The sequence below is a fragment of the Hemicordylus capensis genome, chromosome 4 (assembly GCF_027244095.1).
Source record: "Hemicordylus capensis ecotype Gifberg chromosome 4, rHemCap1.1.pri, whole genome shotgun sequence".
Taxonomy (NCBI): domain Eukaryota; kingdom Metazoa; phylum Chordata; class Lepidosauria; order Squamata; family Cordylidae; genus Hemicordylus; species Hemicordylus capensis.
The window spans coordinates 183300336-183318147 of record NC_069660.1 but is presented as its reverse complement, the minus strand read 5'-3'; the positions used below and the strand labels follow the sequence as shown (position 1 = coordinate 183318147).

Below are 17812 nucleotides of genomic sequence, written 5' to 3'. Positions count from 1 at the left end.
TGAATAAAAAATCCTATTTGGGGCTCCGTGTTATAAGCAAAACACAAAGCCACCGATTTTGCGATGTAGGGGCAGGAGAAACTTGCAGGAGAGAATTAGTGGGTGGGAAGGGTGTCTTCAAATTGACCTCGATAAGTGGGAGAAAACAAACCTATGATTTTAGTCTTCTACAACTTCATACTTCATCAATTCCCCAATTTTAAGGAGTTAGTTGCCCTGTGGTGTTTCATGCCTCCACCTCCTTGTAAATTTTTGTATACTACAATGTATACTCTGATGGTGTTGGAGTCATTTTTATGTATCTGAAATTGAGATATACCTGTTGGTTTCATTCTTGCTTGTACAAAAAGGATCACCATTATTGACTTCAATATTTTTGTTGCTGTTTTATTCCTGTGCTGCCACCCAGACTGGCATTGCTATGACTTGTTTGGAGTACATTCAGTCCCAGTATTTGGAGACTCTTCTGGTGAAAAGTGTCCTCTATTTCCACTTTTTTGATAATGGATATCAACTTTTTTCACCATCTGGACCTGGCAACCCACAACTAGTGCTACTTCATTACTGTATTTCTGCTGTAAGCTGCAAGTAGAATTGCAGTTAACTTTCAACACATGGGAGAAAGTGCTTTTTTGTGTATACATATCACTAAGTTCTTTCCACACTAGCGAGCGTGACATAACTGTGTGGGTGAAGAAGGAACCATTCACAAGAGTAGACCATATCTTAAATCATTCCCCTCCCATCACTTTTTAAAATTGTTTATTTAATTTTCACAAATATGCTATTTGTGTGATTACTTGGAATAACGTATTTTTAAAAGTTAAAAGACTTGGGAGGGGGGGCGGATATAAATGATACCACCAAGCAGTACTGTAATAATGAAGGTGTTTTGTACTATTGATGGCTGGTGATAGGCCCACCAGCCCAATCATTGCACAAATCAAAACCTTGCCTCTAAACAGGCAGGGGCCAGGAGTGCTTTTTATCCACTTCGACCGATACACCAGCTATGTCAATTTCTGGAGATAAATGAGCTTAAGCAGTGGTGCACATGCTGGTAACATCCAGGCTTGACTGCTGCAATGCGTTCTATTTTGGGCTGTCTTTATATGTAGTTGAGAAACAGCAGTTGGTGCAGAATGCAACAGCCAGTTTGCTCTCTGGGGTTACCCAAAGAGACCACACTACTCCCATTCTAAAAGAACTATACCGACTGCCAATAAGTTTCTGGGCAAAATGCAAAGTGCTGGTTATTACCTATAAAGCCCTAAATGGCTTGGGTCCAAGGGATTTAAGAGAGCTCCTTTATCTTCATGGACCCCGCCACCTATTAAGATAATCAGAGGAGGTCATTTGGTGGCAACCCAAAACCAGGTCTTCTCTAGGGTTGCCTCTGGGCTTTGGAACACATTCGCAAACAAAGTTAGAGCCTCCTCATCTCTGGTTGTATTTAAAAAACATCTGAATACATACCTGTTTAATCGGGATTTTAGTTCATAAATTTTAATGTTAATATTTATATTTTTAACTGTTTCAGTTGATTTAAATGTTATTAATTGTTTGTTTTTAAATTTGTAAACCGCCTAAAGGTTTGTATATAGGGCAGTATTAAAATGTGTGAAACAAACAAAAGATCGAAAACTAAGGCTAAGGTGATCTGGACCTGTAAAGATTGTTCTCCTGTTAGGTTCTTTCAAAAATATTTATGTGCTCTGGGAAGACACGGATGGAGCACAGGGGAGAATATAGGACAGCCACTGTATGTACATGTGTAGCAGATTACAGCCTTCATCTCAGAGCAAGTTCACATGAGGGAAAGCAATGCTGAATCATCCCTGTGGAGCTGCCTGGCTAGGCTTCTCCTAAAACTCTTCCGTATTATCGGTAGGTAAATGCTGCCACCACCACCACCCCTCTTATCAACAGAGCTTGAACCTCCCTGGGCTTGGGGTGGAATCCCAGGGAAAACCCTCTTAATTTGGCTCTTGGACAAGTATAAAACATCTTCCATGTGCAAGCCTACATGTGGTGAGAAAACTGATAGTTGCTGAATGCTTGAAGACATGTTTTCACCAGAGAACCCCCCCCTTCGGGGTGCCCCTTTTCCTGATTTAAAAACCAACTCAGAGAGGCTTGTAAAAAGGAAAAAAAAGGAAAAAAACCACCCCAGTTTTATTCAATTACTACAGACTGTTTCCATCTGAGGCTTCCTCAGTTTTAATATACAGTTAAAAATTAGTAGGTTACAAAAATAGGTTGTCTTTATGCACGCTTAAATGTTTATAGAGTCTTTTGCAACGCCCTAGGTAGGATAGGCGCAGGCTAGTGTTTCTTATTTTAATTACATTACGGGTAACCAATAATAGAACAGTATCAGGAATATGCAAAAGCACACATACCAAAGAAATATAATTTCCCTAATGCAAAGTCTGACTAAACAAACCTTTCCCTAAATTAATCTTCCCAAAGCCCAGGCCTCCTTTCCTTGAACTCTCCAAACTCCGAATGAAAATTCAAGCTTCCTGCCCTCCTGCCTTTCAAGGATCTGCAGAGTTATTCTCCTGCAGCCAAACTCCATGGCCGCATATCCTTCTGAGCACCTCCAGCCTAGCTCTTCTTCTAACAAAGACCTCCTTGCTTCCTTCCTCTAGGCCCCACCCACCGGGCATGCTGATTGGCTGAGCCCTGGAGTTCACTGGCCTGTTGGTCAAGATAGGGTTCACTTCTGTTTAACTCTTTAGGGGGAGGGGAGTCTGATCACTACAACATGACATCCTATAGATGCCCCATAAAAATGCATGAACAAATAGTCACCATTCTGAAGTAAGCACCTCATATGTAAGTTCCTCAGGTGACCTTGGGCTAGTTATTATCTCTAAGCATAGCCAACCTGTCACAGGATTGTTGTGGAAATATAATTGGGGAGCACTATGTATGCTGCCCAGAATTCCTTGGAGCAAGGGCAGGATACAAATGTAATACGTATGTTTATTGAGGAATGGTTAGGTAGCGGGTTTGTGCTCTCTTTGCTTAGCTTTGTTAAACACAGCTACAGTTCCCAGGGTTCCCTGGAGAGAGGGAATGGTTTTTTCAACCAGCTTGTTTGTAGTGGACACACCCCAGTGCAGTTATTAGTCAGAAGTCCCACAATATCTCTGCACATGCCACTCTAAATGCCAAGTGTTAGGTTGATGCAGAAGTTGTTGATCCATGTTAAGGAAGCACATGGATTCTGTGCCTGCTCTGTTTCAACCTTTGCTTGATAAGGCAAATTGGAATTTGATGGTAAATGTACTTAATATTAATGACAAATCAAAGAAGAGTTGCCATCAGAATAGGAAAGGAGTGGGCCAAAGTAGAAACTTAAATTGCTTTTAAATTAAAAAGACCCCAGCCGAATTAAATTCAGCTTGAGGATATTAAATAATCTTGCTTTCAAATTCTTGGAGGAAGAGGCAAGGCCCTGGAGGACTGGAGAAGGGCAAACAGAATTACATTTTCAAGAGTGTGAATAAGGTAATCCCATAGTACTAAAGACCAGCTAGCAGCTTGTCAGCACCCTTCAAGTGGCTAGAACAGATCATAAATCAATTTGTGAGTCCCTAGAGAGAAGAACATCCATTCCTTAATAACTTGATTATATTCTTTTTACTGTATGCAAATTGCTTTGAGAGGCCTTGGTCTGAAAAGCAGTATACAAATGATGTAAATAAAAATAAAGTAATACACTTACAAAATTACAGGTAACACAAAGTTACCTATAATTAAATAAATAAAGTAATGCACTTACAAAATTACAGGTAATACAAAGTTTGTTTATTTAACATCAATTGCCTTTTCTAGCAACTACTCCGGATACCACATAATATGATATAATAAAACAAAGTTCACAAAACCCCACAAAAATTCCTTTAAATGACTGCTACATGTTTTCGAAGCAGTGAGATGTCTAGGGGTGACATAACAGGATTTAATTCATCTGCATCAAAGAGCACCGGGTTGTGATGTCTTTGTCATGCTGGCTTTGTATTCAAATATACGTGCAGTCTATTGGAATCAAACAGATCCCTAAAAACCAAAAACCAAACTGTTCATCCTCCATCAGATCCTCAGAGGATCTGATGTTTTTGTTTTAGCTCCCCAAATCTGTTATCATAAAGCAAATTCCATTCTGCATATACCCTGCATCTGACTACTCCCATATGAATCCCGATCATATGTTGATAAACTGGTAAATGTTCGTTGGATAATAACAGAAGTAATAAACCAAGATCTGTGAAAGAAAGAAAATGGACAGAAGACTGAAGTTTGGAGTGGACTGGTGTATTATCCTCCCCTGCATACGTGTCTCTCTGCTTCCCCCATTGTGCTATGCCTGCTCCAACACAGTCATGTGTGGAGGGTGGAATATCCAAATTGCACCAAAGCATGCAGTTGGAATACTAACTTAAAGTTCAATAATAACTAAATTATTAAACTCATGCTAGCCTTCAATACTGCTTCAACCATGTGATCAGGTGTGATCTGGATATTATGCCTCACATAACTGAGCAGGGGTAAGGATGGCATGCCAAGTGCAGGTGAAGACACAGACACATTCCCTCCTCATCTCACACTGGGAACTAGTCAGGTAACAGGAGTCCAAACTGGCTCCAAGAAACACAGTAGGGATGTGCACAAACTGAGGTCCGTGCACCAGTTTGGCACCACTGGTGGTGGTGGGGAAGCGGCAAGTGGGATCTTTTAAAAAAGATCCCACTCGCTGCTCAGCAGGTTCTTACCTGTTCTCTGCCACTCCATGCATGCGTGGATGCCATTTGCGTGGTCAGCAACACCACGCTGACCATGCAGATAGTAGATGCCACGTGCAAGTTCTTGGGACAAGCACCACCGCAGCAGGAAGCTGCATGTGGTGGCAGAGAGCAGGTAAGGACCTTCTCTCCTCCTCCTTAAAGATCCCACTCGCCGCTTCCCCCACCCCGGTGCACAAACCTCGATTCGTGCACATCCTTAAAACACAACCCAGGATGAGACTCTACCAATAGAAACAGGCTTGATTTTTAATGGCTGGGGTCACCCTGAGTAGAGATCAGGTGTAAATTCCATTCCTTTGAGTTCCCTTGAGTGCACTCCATTACTTCTCCCCCATCAGTGCACTCAAAATACTTTCTTCCATATGAGTGTACTCACTGCTGGTCGAATGACCATAATAATAATGAATGAATGAATATGAGTGCACTCAAAAATGAGTGCACTCAAAATACTTTCTCCCAAACAAGTGCTTTTCCACTTTTGCAGGGAATAATAAAGTATTTCAGCTTGGGACACTGCTGCAGTGAGACAAACCTGCCTTTTACCCATGCTGCTGGGTAGCTTGGCTTCTCTGATGGGGACCCCTCCAGGAGGTAAAATATCTACACACAGAGCATGTCAGCCCCACAAGTGACTTTGCAGAATACAAGTCTTTTTACTTGTATGTGTGCACACTGACCATCATACTGATAGACATTTACTAGCCAGTGCTATATAAGCCAGTTCCCCACCACGTCCACCTCTGGACTACCCATTGTGGTAGGCCATTGACATAAAAAGATGATGGAAATTCTGTCTTTCTTATCAAGCAGCACCTATGGATGCATTGCCTGCAGGATTCCTTCTTCTCTCCACACACACACACACACACATTGACAGGGCAGCCATAATATTAGACTGTATATCAAGAATGCTGTTTAATTTCTAGAACTGCTTTGTTCCATGCAGTTCTGTGAAAGAAATTAAAGTATTAGTCTTGGGAAAACCATCTTCCTGCCCTATATACTGATGGCATAGGTGACATAAGTCGAAGGCAGAAGGTTTTAACTCAATCAGTCTTTATTGATATAGTCACAGACCCGCAAACAACCCCAATACAGGTTGAAAAGAAGAAAACAAGTGTGTGAACATAATACGATAAGCACCATTGACATAAGAACTATTTTAACTCCATCCCAACATAATGGGGCGTTGTTATAGGTTTATGTTGTTGGAAACTGCCCAGAGACAGAAGATGGTCTACAAAGTTGATAAATAAATAAATAATGACAAAGGCTAGTAATTTAATTTATTTAGAATAAAATTGCATGTTTCCATGTCCCCAGTATGAGCAGTTGTTTTAATTAAAGCTCTTCTGGATCCCATTTGGCTTAGATCAAAACCTGCTCTCAGGATAGCAACAGAATGGTACTGAATGCCAGCATAACTTGATGGGAGTTCCAAAAAGACACACCATCCACTTGCTTCATTATAAAAATTAGATGGCATTTTAAGTTACTTTCCAGACTGAACATTCTCTAATTAAAACAAAACTATCTACTTAAGTAGGGTAGGTGTAAGCGCGAATTGCTCCTCTCTAAATACATCAGGCTTATAGAAATCTGGATCTTTCAAACAAAAGCCCACACAAGATAAAATTATAAATTATGTATATGTTCTGCTGAGAAATTTTCTTGGTTGGTGGCGGCGGTAGGGGAAATGTGCATCCACAAGAGATGAGTCTATAAATAGCTCTAATAGCATTGTCTCATCTCTGAATCTCAGTAAACTACAGCCAATAATGCTTCCTCTTATGAAGTAGTTTGAACAGAAACGCAAATGGAAAAGGCGGCCCTGTTTCAAATGTGTGAATAATGTTGAGGCAAAGTGGCTTGGACAGAACTTCCTTTAGTTGGGAAACATGTTCCACGATACATGTGGATGACATTACACTTGGATTTTAAAAATGGGTTAGATTTCATATGTTTTTGCAGAAACCTTCAGTGATGTGAAATTTCTAGGTCAGGCAAACTGAAAGCCACTTTGGGTTTGAGCTCCTTGTTGTTTAAGCAATATTATTAAGCTGAGGCTTGCAACATTTCCTACAAGTTTCCAAACATCCTATCAAAGAAGCCATCCGAGACCTGGTAGATAAATGGACATGACTTTAAATGTCATTCTGTTTATTCTATCAGTTATCATTGCAGGGTGATTTCAGTCAACTGAATATTACAGGATCCCAGTTGGATGTGGATGAATGCTAGTGGCTAAAAATATTTCTTAGCAGCGAGGATTTGAAAGTTCTGAGCAAAGTGGATTTCCTTTGGGAAACTGACAACTCAAAGGTATTTAATGTTTTAAGACTCTGCTGGAGCAGGATAAATCTAAAACCCAAGTTCATGTTTTGGCAGCTTAGACTGAGTATGTTAGCCGAAAGCAAAACAGCAAAATCTTCTTAGGTGGGAGGGGGAAATGAGCAATTTTGGAAACCAATGCTGCCATCCAGTGGATCTGAAGCTATGGGAAGCATTGATTCTCAGGTATCCATTGTTCCTTAGGGTTGTAGACTGCAACCCAGATAATTCTTTGTTACCTCTAATTGTCCTGCTGCAGCAATGTCCTGCTGTTACACCTCTTGCTCAAATGTTCACTAGCTGTTATCACTTAACCCCCACCCCAAAGTGCCAATAGGGTTTCTGTGTCATCCTGAATCAGACAGAGAAGTTCTTCAGGTTGCCACAAGGCAAACTCTAGGGAGGGACAAGTCCCCGGGGGAGGAAAGCAAACAAGCACAAGAAGCCATTGGCTCATATGTTAAAAAGCCATACAGATGCAGAAGAATGCTGCAGAGAGACTGGAGCTGCTGTGACCAAGACATCTTCCACAGCCCAGCGAGCACAGAGAAGGGTGAGGATGGAAGCAATTTTTGCATTACTTCCTTCCCCACCAAGCCCTTCTCATGTTCACAAGTATGTCTCTGAGAGCTTCAGTGGTTTCTCTGCAGACAAACTTTAAAGTTTCAAGGCCATTCCTGCCTTTTTACACAAAACACCTTTTAACACAAAACCTCTACAACTTGTTTGTTTTGTATTACAATTAGATAAATGTTGTAGGCATGTTATTCCCTTGTGAGGCTATGATACCACCCAAATTTCAGGCAGATAGGTGTGGGGATTTCTGTACATGAACACTTTTACAAGTTTTGAGATTTGACTTTTTGCTATTTAAATCACTACCATTAGAGCAGTTCAGTCACTACCATTTATTGTACTGAGATACACATATCAGGTGGCATATAAATATGAAAAACAAATAAATAAAATTGGAGCAGTTTTGACAAGAACAGTCCACTTGCAGTTAATAATCCAAACTGATGCACAGCCCTACGCTAAAACTCATGATTCTCCTCTCCCTCTCCTCTTCTTGCGAGGAAGTTCCATTAAGGGCAGCTGTGAGATTTACATCTAAGCAAAGCTGAATGGGAGCACACTTGCTTCATTATAAAAATTAGATTAAAATAACAATAGAGGAAGAAGTTGTAATAGCAATAATACGAACTTCAGTTTTGGTGGTGGTGGTGGTACAAAGGGCAACGACATGAAATAAAGTGATAAAGTTGCACACAGATGTGGGAGAGCATAGTGGGCCTTTGGGAGCCAACCCTCCCATATGATGTCACTACTCACACAGAAAACCATGCCTCAGACTGAGAATTTGCATGTTGGTGTGTCTACAACTTTGCTACCTCCAGGTTCAGAGGCAGGATGGCTCTGAATACCAGTTGCAGTGGAGCAATGGTAGGAGAGGGGGCATGCCTTCATCTCCTAGTTGTGGGCTTTCCAGAGGCATCTGGTGGGCCACTGTGGGGAACAGGGTGCTGGACTAGAGAGGCCTTAAGCCCCAGCAAGGATGCTCTTATGTTCAGATGGACTTCTAGTACTTGTGGGGAAGCATTTTCTCACCTACATTTTTTAGAAATTTAGTATGTTCTTAGATGCTCTAGATGTGACGGGGTGTCTGTCCACACAAAAAGTGGATGTGGGGGTCTCCTGTTAACATCAATGATTGAATGGGGGGGGAGTAAAACCCACTCCCCCCCCACCTTATCTTACTCTACTTTGCTGCATTAAGCAGTTTAAATCAACTGAGCACAATAAAATAAGGCAGTACTTCAATTGAGCATAGTAAAATAAGGCAGGATGCTATATTTGTCTTGGGTGAACTTCCCATCATGTTGGTTTTGACCCAATATTCATGTGTCCAAATCGAACTAAATCTTGATTCTGTCTGCTACCAACTTAGAAGGGACCATGTGGATCAGGGCCATCATGTTGGGGGGGGGATTTATCCACACACACACCTGAATTGCTAGGTACCTGTGTGTTTTCTTCTCCAGAGATAATAGTAACTTGTGCAGTGAGAGGGATTTGCACTGGAGAACTAACACTGTTGGCAGGGGGTTGCGCTTTGTAGCTCCAATTTAAGTTCCCTCCCTGGCCTCCATTGTTGCTTTTAGGATAAGTAAAATATGTTGGAAGATCCAAGCACAGATCTCCCATGTAATGCATAGCTTGGCTCTCCATCTTAGTGCCCCTTGATCTGTAATAAGGGAATAATAATATGAAGCAGAATCAGTGTAAGGATTACATGACAATATATATGAAGTCCTTTGAACACTGTAGAAACGCTAAATAAATGTTAAATATTTTTATTGTTGTTACTGCATAGAGAGCTTTTTGTAGTATTGTAGTTGATGAATATAATTTGTGATGGTGTTTGAAGAGGGTCATTTATGATGATGTGACATGCATACATTCTACGTTATATTTCACTGGTGCAGTGAAAGATGAATCAGTGGCCTTCTTCAGCTCCTCGGCATTTCTTGCAGTCTCTCTCTCTTTCTCTCCTTAAAAGCCTTCAGCTTGACTGCAGTCGGAATTATTCCTTGTGTAGATAAACCAAGAGAAATACAGTACACATCAAATACAGTCTTTTGTTTTCTTCTCTTCTGTCTATTTACAGCCTGACCCTACTGGCCAAGATATTTCTATTCTTCCCATTTTGGAGCACTGTGAAAACACACATATGACTATTTGGCTTGGCATTGTTTATGCCTACAAAGGCCTACTCATGGTAAGTCTAGTCCGTTCTTTTGTTTCTCTTCTTTGAGTGCTTCTTTTTGAAAGAAAGTTGAAATACAAAGATATGATTGTATGAGCCAAGACCTAAATAGAAAAAATGGGGTGTCTTCTCTCATTATAAAGACTGAGCTATTTATCATCATTACTCCTTGTTCTCTCATGTTATTGGTAAATGTGGGTTACTGTCCCTTTAAGAAGAATTACTATTAAACACTCTATTAACGGCCTTGAATTGCTTGTTGCCGGCTTGTTGCCATCTGAAGAAGCAAGCTCTAATCTATGAACGTGTATATTGTATTAAATTACTAAGAAAATACGCTACTTGATAAATACTTTTAAGTAACTCTGACCTAGCACAGCTATCTTAGTACATTTAAAATACCATGTACAGGTATAGGAATGTGTGTGTGTGTGTGTGTGTGCATGCGTGCATGTGTGTGTGTATGTAGGTAGGTAGGTAGGTAGGTATATGCTTTTTATACAAATCTCTCCTTTCACTCTCTCTCTCTGTTGCATCTAGAAATAGGAGATGTGGTAGTCTCTGACCCCATTTAAAGTTATTTGGAGTAGCAAGATTACCACTCCCAACATCTGCAGTTTCTACCTACATGGTTAGGATGAATTGTGTAGTTATGTACCATGCTAGCAACACCCCCCATGAAATTAAACTGAACATCACTGGGCACCATTCAGCCAAAGCCAAGCACCTTTAAATCTCATATATTTCAAAGGATGTTATGTATACAATTAATCTATGAAACTTAAATGCACTTAACTTTGGCTAGATCATGCCCTTGTGTTTACATTTGCCCACATAAAGCTCCTTAAAACATAATACAGGCATACGCAGAACTCTTTTAATGACTAGTTTGTAAAAATATTACTGGTGTTATTTTATCTGTCTTTTTTTCTGTTTTCAGTTATTTGGTTGTTTCTTGGCTTGGGAAACTCGAAATGTGAGCATTCCTGCTCTAAATGACAGTAAATACATTGGCATGAGTGTTTATAATGTGGGAATCATGTGCATTATTGGAGCTGCCGTTTCCTTTCTCACAAGGGATCAGCCCAACGTACAATTCTGCATTGTGGCACTGGTCATTATATTTTGTAGCACCATTACACTCTGCTTAGTCTTTGTTCCTAAGGTAAGCAAATTGATTCACAATGAGTCATATTATTTGTATATAGTTTTTGTTGGTTGATTACATGCATTTACATAGTTTCCCTGTCCCAATTAGACAGGCCACTGAGGCAGTTAACTTGTGTGTGTATGGGCTCTACCATTTCACATGACAGTGGGAGCTCCATGATTAAGTCCATGATAGTGAAGCCTCTCCTCACAGAAAACTACTTGTCTGGGAAAGGATTCTAACCTGACCTTTTCCTGACATGTTAGGTTTTTTTTGTTGTGGAACTGAGGAGCATCGGGTCATATGAACACCCACCAGCAGCTATACAGCCCAGACACAAGTATACCACTTCAGAGAATTAGACCTAAGAAGACGTTGCCAATCCATCTTCACCCTGAGAATCACCAAATAGGCAATGCTTTTCTCCATTTGATTATCTTGCTATGGGCTCTTAAAATTGGGATTCTATTTTACCCATGAGTGAACAAATTCAATGAAGGCTGAGACGAGTTTTACTGTTTTAATAAATCAGGCAGATCCAGTAATGATTTTCTGCCGTGTCCGTCTTGAGCCATGGTGTCCTTCCTTCACTACTCCAGTAATATCAGAAGTCCACGATCAGAAGGGAGTAGCCCACAGTGTGCTTCTTCCCATGCTGGCATCAGTCCTGTTTCCTGGAAGTGTGACATTAGTGTGGGAGAGAGCCATGTCACCAGCTCCTCATACTTGCTCCTCACACACGTTTGAAGTGGCACATTAAGGTATCTTTACTCATTGAGGAGGAATTGCTGAATAATTTTAGCTCTTGTGTATGCCGAAATAGGCTAGCTACTGCTGAAGACTTTGCCTCCAAGCCTGGCATTTCACATTTAACTGTATGTTCTGTAACTCTTTGGGGCACAAATACAAAAGATGAAATATTGTTCAGGTTTTCTCACTGCTTTTAAAACTTTCAGTTAATCACCCTGAGAACAAATCCAGATGCTGCCACTCGGAACAGAGGGCTCCAGTTCACTCAAAATCAGAAGAAAGATGACTCAAAAACATCGACGTCTGTCACCAGTGTCAACCAGGCCAGCACATCACGGTTAGAAGGACTACAATCAGAAAACCACCAGCTGAGAATGAAAATTACTGAGGTATTCCTAACTGTGTGCTGTGGATAGACCAACTCTCTCCTATGGAGACTGCAGGGCTTCTCAGTTTGTGTAGCCACAAAGCTGATCAAAACTGAGGTCCAAAACAAATGAGAAGCAGGAGATCCCATGGTTAGAACTCTCTCTGTTTTAATTTTGACTTAAAAGCAACTGCAGGGCCCCACAAATTGGATTGGGGCAGTGGTGCTGGGAAAGGAGATTTAACCATTTTCCCCCATCCAAGTTGCCTTCCCCCCCCAAATTGCTATTAGCTCCCTCGGCAGGAAAAAAAACTTGCCATTGACTGAGAAACTAAAAACAACTTGGGATATATATTTCTTTCACTATGGGTTATTTCACTTGTGGGTTTCACAGAGGCCGGGACTTATTGCCAGATCGATTTGCCCTGCTCTGCGCTGCACAGATTATGTGGGCGCTTGGAGCACACTCCCACCAACAAAACAACGATCGTCTGGGGAGGGGGGAAGGCAGGGTTTAGGAAGCCTTCCTCCCCGCCTGCCCAGTAGGTTGTGTGAATGGCCCCAATAGCTCAATCTCCATGGTTTTTCTGTGCTTGAAATGTAGTTAACATATCTGAAAAAGGAGTTTGGGGTGGTTCCCCATTTTCTTGATTCAAAGCAGGGCTAAAGTTTTTAGCACTGTATGATGAACAAACAGAATATTAGCAAAAGGGCCCCATCATCTTCTTAATGGTAATATTAATTTGCTATATAGTGCTTTGAAGTATTCTGAGAACTTGACATACCTTATTTCAATAATTCTTGCAACAATCCTGTAGGGTAGGTCATGATTATTATCTCCATCTGGCACATGAGGGAGTGAGGCCGAGAAATAGTGGCTTGCTTAACTCCACCTAGGGAGTTCTTGGCAGAAGTGGAAATTGAACCAGGGATTTCCTGATCATTCCCTTCAGAATGCATAATTTAAAGCCCTGCGTTCACATCCTCTCATTAACCTTTACAATAACACTCATAAGATAGCCAATATTATCAACTCTGTATTTGGGGCAATGTTATCTCCATATTTTGAACCTTTTCCAACAAACTAGCAGTATATTGACAGCTTAAAAGTTAAGCATTTTAAAGACCCATCAGTCTCAATAAGAGAGCCTTACTTTTGCTTAAGTCTCACCCATTGAACAAAATGGGACAAAAATGTACCTAAATTTAGCTGGATGATTGGGAGAGAAAAATAGGGAGGGTGCTCATTGTCAAATGAGCTTTACTGTCATCCCTCTGCTAGGAGCCTGCGATTTTGATGTTTAAAACCTCTGCTTTATCTCTTAGAAGATATGGGATTCTTTGAGTTTGCCTAAGCGCTTTCATCTTAGATTAGGATATGTATTCTTTTTAATTAGAGCTGCCACCTTTTAAAGTATGTTTGATGTGTATTCCTTCTTATCATTCTTATATGAATAAGATATCTCCTTTATTTATCCCTTTGTAGAGGTGAGCTATTTTAAGCATGCTGGTTCCTAATTTCTAGGAGCCCTCTTGGGCAAGACTGTCTCTTAAGAATATGAGGAGAGGGCCTCTACTGTGGACAGGTGGGTGAATGGGGAACAGCCCTTGCTCCTCCTCCTCCTCCTCCCGCCCCCACTGTGGTCCCCATCCTATGATGAGAGAGAAGGCAAGTGAATGAGTGGGGAGGAGGAGGAGGTGCAGCAGCAGCCACCACTAACAGTGCTGCTGCTTACTCACCATTTTTTCTTCCCTTACTGGGAGCAAACTCTATAGTAGATTCTTCCTCATATGCTGCACAACAGTGTGAGCAGCTGTTTGCAGGCTGTTGAGCCGGATGGGAGCTTCCATTCCATTTCCTCACGCTTCCCCCATTTCCCCCAAAGCAAAGCAACCCACAGCGTCTCAAGCTTCCAAGCTGCTTCATGGTCAAACCAGGGTTCTGTGGATATAGTTACCATGGTGACCCAGTCTCCAGCTATCCGTGTTTCAAGATGGTGGCAGGAAGTGGGCCTAGGTGGTGTAAAACTTTGATGCATAAAGGTGTTGCAAGAACAGGACAGTGGACACTTGGTATCAAATGCTTTTAAGTACCTTTTAAAAGAGTATCACTTTAATACTCATCCAATGCCTTTCTATTAAACAGTTGGACAAAGCTTTAGAAGAAGTCACTATGCAGCTTCAAGACACACCTGAGAAGACAACATATATTAAGCAGAACCACTATCAGGAGCTCAACGATATTCTTAGTATACGCAACTTTACAGAAAACAAAGGTACAAAGTAGTTACAAATACCAGTAGGGATTTGGTTTTATGAAAGGCATTGAGTGTTCTAACCTTGTCTGAAGGGGCAGGATAGAAGCCACTGCAGTGTTGCTTCAACCAGGGCCAATGCTCCAACCTGAACCATCCCCTGAAGTTTTGTGTGTGAACATATTGTGCACACGTGTGACAGGAGCCTATTAGGACAGTGTTTAGAACTTGCCCCCCTCTCTCTGAACTGACACTACCTTGTGGGTCCCCACCTACCCAACACAATAATTAGTTCCAGAGATTCTCATGCAAGACGTACCACCCCATCCCAAAAAAGAATGGGAACAAAGTGAGCACTTTTCCTGAGCAAGCTTTTTTCTTCCCAAAACAAGTTGGGAAGATGGGGCAATGAGGTCATGGTTACTCCTGACAGTGTCTTCCGCTAGGGGCCTTCAGTTCTTGGCTGGTAGAGGAAAGCAGCTCCACTGGCTATCAGGATTCTGACCCTTTTTGGAAGTTTGAACTACTCCCCTGTGAGGAGTAGTATGAGAACTACTGTGTTAGTATGAGTTATGTCTGCTAGATGGCAAATCCTCTTTAGCTTGATCCTGTGTTATAGCTCCGGTCTGATTCTTGATACCTGATTTTAAACTAGAATGGAGATGAATGACCGTTTCTACAGAAAATTGAAAGCACAGCAATTGCTGTGCTTGGGCAGTGTATATATTCATCCCACATTCACCTTTGATAAACAGGTCTTCCAGCTTTCTGTGGGACAAAAGCAAAATATGTAAACACCAGGAAGTTTTTCACACCCGGCTTTTAGTTCGCATCTTCTCCAGAATGGATCCCAGAGCTGCCTTTGGACTTTGGGGATAGAAGTTTGAAGAACTGATATTTGGGGAATTGAGAGCGGGAAATGACATTTTTGGTGCCAAATGATAGAAATTTGGCCCACCGAGTCCTTTGGGTTTTACATCTCTGGAGTATAACATGGGAAACAAAGCCTTTCTCAAATCACTTCCGACTCTTTAAGAACTATTTGTCTGAAAACTAAAAATTTGTCTGCCTCCAGTCTGAATGAACGTGCAGTTTTATGTAAGTTGATGCTGCCAACCATGGGATAAATTAGCAATACAAGGTCATTCCACCAGGCATCGTCCAGGCACTGAGGCTTACCTTCATATCCCCAAGCTAACTTGGCAAAGAGGCACCTTTTAATGTGGTGATTCTCTTTATTTAGCAGGAGTAGAGTAACTAGCCCTATCCACCCCCAGCACAATACCTCCAGGGACTGTTGCTGGTGTCTATCTTAAGTTTCTTTTTAGGTTGTGAGCCCTTTGGGGACAGAGATCCATCTTATTTATATATTATTTATCTGTGTAAACCGCCCTGAGCCATTTTTGGAAGGGCAGTATAGAAATTTCATTATTAATAATAATAATAATGGTGTAGTTCCAAAAGACCTTGAAGAGCACCTCAACACCATAGGGGCCACAGAAATAACCATCAGCCAATTACAAAAAGCAGCTTTACTGGGAACAGCCTATATTCTGCGATGATATCTATAACAACAGCAACAACATTGACAATAAAATTCAGCCATCCTAGGTCCTTGGGAAGGAATCAATGTCTGGATAAAACAAACCAGTCAATAACACCTGTCTGACTGTGTAAATGAATAATAATAATAAAATATTATAATTAATAATAATAATAATAATAATAATAATAATAATAATAATATTCAGAATGGCTGGAAACTTGCTTCTTTGGTGGGGTGGGAAAAAAATAAAATCTCAGATTCTTTGGGAGGGCCCAGTGCTACATTCTGTGTGTGTGTGTGTGTGTGTGTGTGTGTTACGTTTATGCAGATTTGCAGAGAATGCAGTGCCCCGGTGATATGCAGCAATGGCAGCAATGTAAGGGAAGAGAGCTGGTCTTGTGGTAGCAAGCATGACTTGTCCCCTTAGCTAAGTAGGGTCTGCCCTGGTTGCTTATGAATGGGATACTTGTGTGAGCACTGTAAGATATTCCCCTCAGGGGATGGAGCCACTCTGGGAAGAGCATCTAGGCTCCAAGTTCCTTCCCTGGCATCTCCAAAGATAGGGCTGAGAGAGGTTCCTGCCTCCAACCTTGGAGAAGCCGCTGCCAGTCTGTGTAGTCAATACTGAGCGAGATGGACCTATGGTCGGACTCAGTATATGGCAGCTTCCTGTGTTCCTATGAGAAAGATGCTCTTGCTGTAGGCAGGCTCTGGAGGCACTTTACAGAAGGAAGGCAGGTTGCTCTCAGGGCAAATGAGCATTGTCCTTAATGAAGGCTTGGGAACTTAGGTCATCCCTGCAATAGCAAAGGAGCAACCCTTTCCCCTACTTTGTGTTTTTCTTGCTCAGCATGGTAATGAGGTGGCATTTTCATTGCAGAAGGCTTAATTGATGAATGATTCATTGTAATCTGAGCCCATAGAGATACATAACCAAATCTATCCCCTGCTCCCCACATCTCTTGATCAATATGTATGCTCATGCAGCTTGTTAGGGAACTTGATTGGCAGCACTACTGTGTATAACATAATCAATACTTTAAAATGAGAAGTGGGGTGAGTAGAAGAGAAATTGAGATGCACATTTAATATAGGGTCACTGCTGGCAGACCGCCTCCTTGAACGGAGGATATTCTTCATGCTCATCTCCTGGATGAATTTTCAATGGGAGCAGAGTGCTTCCAACGGAGAGCATCCTCTTTGCATGCTGGGCCAGTTTACATGTTTCAGTAGGCAGCTTCATTGCTCTTTTCCATTTCCCCCTTTTGTCTCTCCCCCCCACCCCCGGCCGCTTCTTTCACATATACAGAGAACAGCATAAGAGCCATTTCCCACGTGGGAGAATCCCATTTTCCAGACTGATGGGATTTATTCCACCCATGTGGTTGCAGTATTCACACACACTGCCCAGCAGCATGGACTCACACTATAAGGAAACTGCTTTCTTGCCAGTAGGGGTGTATGTGTCCCTAAGGGGTCTGATAAGGTAAAACCAAAGCTTGGCATTGCAGCCACTCCTCCAAGGAACAGGCATTAAACGTGGCATTAAATATGGTAACAGGGGAGACAAAATGGTTCCATGGGCGAGCCTTCCCCTCCTCCAGCAAATTATACCTTTGTTTTGCTTTGGAGAGATTCCCAGCCCTAGGTGGAGAACATTATTATGCATATGGATATTGCCTCATTCACCTGCAGAATAGCTGTTCATTGAAAAGAAAGTAGAACAGAATTCAAGAAGTGGAACCCTGCTTATGTATTTCCATACCTGAGGAAAGTCATCAAATCACTACTATTATCTATATATTTAATTCTCTTAGCCGGTATGCGTG

General features: G+C 41.6%; 1 protein-coding gene and 1 long non-coding RNA gene across 3 annotated transcripts in view; one reads left to right on the top strand and one right to left on the bottom strand.

The window, feature by feature from the left end:
• Positions 1 to 17812, top strand: part of GABBR2 (gamma-aminobutyric acid type B receptor subunit 2) — a 608047-nt gene that overhangs the window by 581546 nt on the left and 8689 nt on the right. For both annotated transcript variants that reach the window (XM_053243867.1, XM_053243869.1), the window contains 4 exons: positions 9817 to 9927; positions 10856 to 11080; positions 12022 to 12204; positions 14329 to 14458. In XM_053243867.1, the coding sequence (XP_053099842.1) occupies positions 9817 to 9927; positions 10856 to 11080; positions 12022 to 12204; positions 14329 to 14458 (649 nt within the window). The remainder of the gene's footprint in view (positions 1 to 9816; positions 9928 to 10855; positions 11081 to 12021; positions 12205 to 14328; positions 14459 to 17812) is intronic.
• LOC128322511 (uncharacterized) lies at positions 9487 to 14158 on the bottom strand. Its single transcript, XR_008305745.1, has 2 exons — positions 13923 to 14158; positions 9487 to 9738 (listed from the first exon to the last, which is right to left on the bottom strand). It is a non-coding gene; the product is annotated as an uncharacterized LOC128322511 (long non-coding RNA).